The sequence below is a fragment of the Populus euphratica genome, unplaced genomic scaffold, assembly GCF_000495115.2.
Source record: "Populus euphratica unplaced genomic scaffold, PopEup_1.0 scaffold25.1, whole genome shotgun sequence".
In the NCBI taxonomy this organism is placed as follows: Eukaryota; Viridiplantae; Streptophyta; class Magnoliopsida; order Malpighiales; family Salicaceae; genus Populus; species Populus euphratica.
Window position 1 is genome coordinate 787,481 of NW_011499851.1, and position 4,863 is coordinate 792,343.

The 4,863-nt window shown below is 38.7% G+C and overlaps 1 protein-coding gene and 1 long non-coding RNA gene across 2 annotated transcripts; one reads left to right on the top strand and one right to left on the bottom strand.

Moving 5' to 3' along the window:
- The first annotated feature begins 26 nt into the window (after positions 1–26).
- On the top strand, positions 27–750 carry LOC105121412 (uncharacterized). Its single transcript, XR_841545.1, has 2 exons — positions 27–318; positions 472–750. It is a non-coding gene; the product is annotated as an uncharacterized LOC105121412 (long non-coding RNA).
- A 1,345-nt stretch (positions 751–2,095) lies between these two features.
- LOC105121411 (KRR1 family protein) lies at positions 2,096–4,501 on the bottom strand. The gene has a single exon (XM_011020034.1). The coding sequence runs from the start codon at positions 4,278–4,280 to the stop codon at positions 2,415–2,417; it is 1,866 nt and encodes a 621-aa protein (XP_011018336.1). The 5' UTR covers positions 4,281–4,501; the 3' UTR covers positions 2,096–2,414.
- Positions 4,502–4,863: the final 362 nt, after the last annotated feature.

A 4,863-nucleotide genomic window follows, 5' to 3' on the forward strand; every position in this document is an offset into this window, starting at 1 on the left:
TTTAAAGTCATCATGGCCGAAAAGTCTAGGCACGAAGCGGCCTTCTAATTGAATGGCAACGGCTTCGACTTTGAAATCGTCTTCGTTCTCAGTTTTTCCATCTGAAACAATTTTCCTTTATAAAGATACGTGATCAAGGAGTCCATGTTTGCTTATCATATATACGTATGTTCTTAACAAACGTGCTTTTTATTACAAGAAAAATGGCTTCTAAGAAATTTGTGTGTTCTTGGAATGTTTTCTTGATTGTCATGCTCCTCCTGGTCTCTGCAATGGGATCAAGGGATCTGCCAAAGACCACCGTGCCTCGTATGACTCGTAGGTAGTATCCGCTCTCTTTCTTTGTTCTTGAGAATAGTGAAATTCTTGCAAGTAGATAAAAGAATACTGGAAACAGATTATTTGAACATCTTCCTAATAACATATCTTAAAACAGTGAATTATATGATTTATTTTTTTGTGTTCATACAGGCGAAAAGGCTTAGCATCCCAGGATACTTCAGGGATGGAAGAGTCCTAGAGGAGGAGTTCCTAGGGATGGCCATTACTAGGCTTCCCTTCCTAGGGTTCAATTAATTATACGTTAAGAGAGAAATAAATGGCTGAAGCTAATATCTTTTTTTTTTTAATAAAAATGTAGCAAAATATGTCTCTCCTACCAGCTAAGATTTATTAACTTGTTATGATTTTATGGTTAATCTTAACATCAACGTACAGATCAGACCATGGTATAAAACCAGTTCTTAATGATCTCCTGGCCGCTGGCAATCTCAGAACCGAGAATTGATCGCTTGCATTGATGGTTGGAAGACAACTATCTTTTTAATGGCTCACAAAACAACATGTTAAACTGCAGATTCAATACTTTCCATTGCATAATACATGCTTAATGTGCAACACACACATTTTCCTCCAAAAAAAATATATAAATAATTTCAATTAGGAACGAGGAGTGTTCCCAGCATGCACCCTGCGCCGTCTCAAATGAAATGGAAATCTCTGATCTGGTAGATCATAGGCCTTCGCCTCTTATCAACTCTGTTTGAGGATGGGGATGGGGGAAATGGAACACAAAGTTACGCAATTATATACCAAAATGTATGATTAAAAGCTGACTGTTCTTGATTTCTCTTTCTGGTTTTTAAACGTTAATTCCCCTGCTTCGTTAATTCGAGCAATTTGTCTACAAAATAAAGGTTTTCAATTTTCAATTTCTCTTTCGGCCGGTGCCTTTATTATTTCACTGGCCTGCGATCTTCCCCTAAGGCCCTTTTCAGTTAGAGTTTGCTTGGGCGGGCAGGGAAAGAGCTCAGGTTGAATCACTAATTGCAGCATCCTAGTCACCAATGTTTCTGATAGTGCCAGATTCAAATTCAGTTTTTTTGTTCAATTAAGTCCAGTGCAGTGAGCCAAAAAGCTTTCGAATTACTAAAGTTCTAGAGCTTGAATAATCACTACTGTTGAGCATGAACTCAATGCAAGGCCTTCTATTTTATCAATCATCAACGCATCATTAAGGTTCGTATGAACTTGTTCATCCTATTACTTTGAGTATCTTTCTTCTGCGTACAAATGACTTTAAATTATCAACCGAGAAGATGACATCAAATTGAAAGGAAAGGGGAAGGAGATTACCAACAAGTTGTATCAGATCAAATAAACACAAGCCAGAATGTTTTGTGCACCGAAAATGAGCTCCTTAAAAAAAGAAAAGCTTATTGGCTTCTGTTCTCAAGAGAGTTTTTATTTCTTCAGAGACCTTTTAAGCAAAGTAATAAAATGCATGGAAGGGTACACAAGTCAAGAAGACAGGGATGCAATTTTTATGTCTGAAATATCTTCGTCTCCTGTGAGCAAAGATAATTTTGCAATTTAAAAGGAAATAGTGCCTTCAATAGGAAGCAAAAGAGAGAAATTACCTGAGGGTCATCAGACACAGCCGAAACACAGGCCCGCGTGCCTTCAGTTTGTGACTTTGTGTACCAGAACATGGGCTGTCGAGAGAAGTTTTTATTTCTTGGGAGATCTTTTTTTAACCAAGATAATAAAAGGTCGCAGGGTACTACAGTCACAAGTGCTACGTCCAAAAAAAAAAAAAACAAAAACTGCTGTTGATAAATTGATATATAATTTTGTTATCCAAAATTCCAAATCAAGTCATGTTCCTGTTTGCAGGTTTCATGACAATGAAATCAATTGTGATCTGCAATGTAAACACACAGTATCTGCCGTGTAAATTAGGCCAAAAGATACAAAATTATCAAGGGAAAGAATTTTGCCAACAGATTCTCAACCACGTTACTTTTGGTTCTAGAGCGAGTTCATCCTTGCAAGTAAAAAAGGCACATCAATCAGGAGTACACATCAAAATGAATAAATAAAAGAAATGATATCGGAAATAGCTGAAATGCTGCTTAAGATTGGACCTTCCCATAGGCAATGAGCCGAGGGCGTGATAACTTGAGTTCTGCCTGACGGCGTCTTCTTTTGGCTTTCCTGGATAAGTTGCCAGTATCCACATTTGATTCGTCCAGCTTTTCTGTCCCATCTTGTTTGGAGCCCAGAACTGAAGAAGCCTTATCTTTCTTATGTTTGGTCTTGTTCTTGTTAAATTTCTCCTGCAAACGCTCCCTTATCATCATCTTTTGCTGATGTTTCTTAGTACTAGGCACCTTCCATTCCTTATCCATATAGGGTGCCAGTTTTTTAATAGAAACATATTGATTCAACTCCTTGTCATCCATCTCTAATATCTCTTCCGTCTTCAACCCAAACTTGTTAGGATCCACTTTAGCATACTTAAACCTTGTCTTTAAATCTCCAATAGTACCCTCATAGTCCAACTTGTAGTATTCTTCCATCATTTCCTCTTTAACTTTCTGCACAAGTGACATTTTTCGCTTCCTCTTCCGCTTACTTTCCTCACTCCGTTCTTCTCCACTTCCTTCTTCTTTCTCATAGCAGTCATTCCCTTTCTGCTGCTTCAGTTTCAAACTCCTTTCCCTTGCAGCTAAAAACCCATCACTAGAGTCAATCACATCCCAATTTTTAGGGAGTCCAAGCAACTCATCCTCCTTATCAAAATCTGGCTTCTCCATCTCATCATTATCATCATCACTCCCGAACCCCGGCTCCACATCCTCTTCTTCATAATACTGCACATCGAAAGCCTTCTTCATCATCTTATCATACTCATCAGGATCAAATTCGTCCTCCAAATCTAACGGAAACTCATTATCATCCTTAAACCCTGCAACCTCCATGACTTTCTTCATCTTCTCCTTCATCTCCTTCTTCTTCAAATTCTTCAAATGCTTCAACTCCTCTTTCCTCTCCATTTCCGCAATCTTCATCCTCTCCTCCTTGTTCTTCCTCTGCTCTTTCCTCGAATTATCCTTCTTCCTCACCGACCCCTCCACTTTCCTCGAATGACCCAACACTCTATCCCCCACACTCTCCTCATACCTAAAATTATAGCTCTCCTCGTACTTCTCTTGCCTCTCAACCTCCTCCTCATCTCTCAACAACTCATCCACCTCATCTTCCCCAACATCATCCCTTTCATCCTTACCAAGCCACATCTTATTCTTAAAAAAATCCCTCAAAAACATGCTTCCCTCATCCAACTCCCCTTCCCCACCAAAATAATCACCCAGCTTCTTCTCAAACTCCACACCATCAGCATCAGCAGCATTCCCATCCCCACTCACCTCCTCATTCTTCCTCTCTTTCAACTTCAAAAACTCCTGCTCTCCATCCTCTTCCTCATCCTCCACCGCATCCAAAAAGGCCTTCCTTAACTCCTCTTGTTCGTCGTTATAACTCTTATCAGCCCTCTTAGTCTTAATTGACGACCCTTCCTCATCATCAAGCTCAGGCCCTTTCTCAATCAAATGCCTCGCCATCACATCCTTCAAATACATAGGTTTCTTTTTCGTATGTTTTTCATTACCAACCTTAATATCTTCCTCTTCTGTATCACTACTATCAGATTCAAAGAGTTTGGCGTTACTATATAGAGAAGGATCACGATTTTTTACCTTGAGTAAATTATCAAAAAACTTGATATCAGTCTTCTTAATGTCTGTCTCATCCGATGACGATGACTCTGACCCTGATTCGGATTCATCAACCAGTCCTTCCTTTTGCAGCTGTTCGTATCTCTGGAGAGCTTCCCGTTTCTTGTTGTGTTCGTATCTTTTAGCGAACTCCTTGTCAATTTCAATCTTCGATACGTCGTCGTCGTCGTTGGCATCATCGAATAGCTGCTTCAGCGGCATCCTCTTCTTGATTTGAATGAGGATTGTTTATTTGTATTGGAGCTAGAAAAGAGGGGGAAGGGAACCGAGCCGGCTGCTGATAAATTTTAGAGAAGAAGCAAAAGGAGTGAAGCGGAGGGGTTTTGGCTTTTAAAGAATTAGGGTTTCCGCGCTTGCGCTTTTTTTCTCGGTTTTGTCTACGTTGAATGCGGAACGAACTTTAATTTTTCTTCTCTTCTGGTTTCTTCTATACTCCCGTGCTAAAAATAAAGAGAAAGTGCTGACACGTGTCATATAAACCTCTTCACATCTCCGGCTTATTAAAATTAAATTAAAAAAAGAAAAAAAATAAAAGATTTTACTGCTCTGGCCACTGAGAACACACAGATGCACTCGAAGTGCTATTGCAATGCAAATACATGTTAAAGTCACATAAAATTATAAATGATCCTCTAATTTTTTTAATTTTTTTTGTATAATTTTAGATATTTACAATTTTACCTTCAAATTCATAATTATTTTGTTTTATTTCTGAGATGTTGATGGGAAGAGAAAATTAATAAAAACGAAGATGGAAGAGAAAGATTTTAGCTAAAGATTTTTC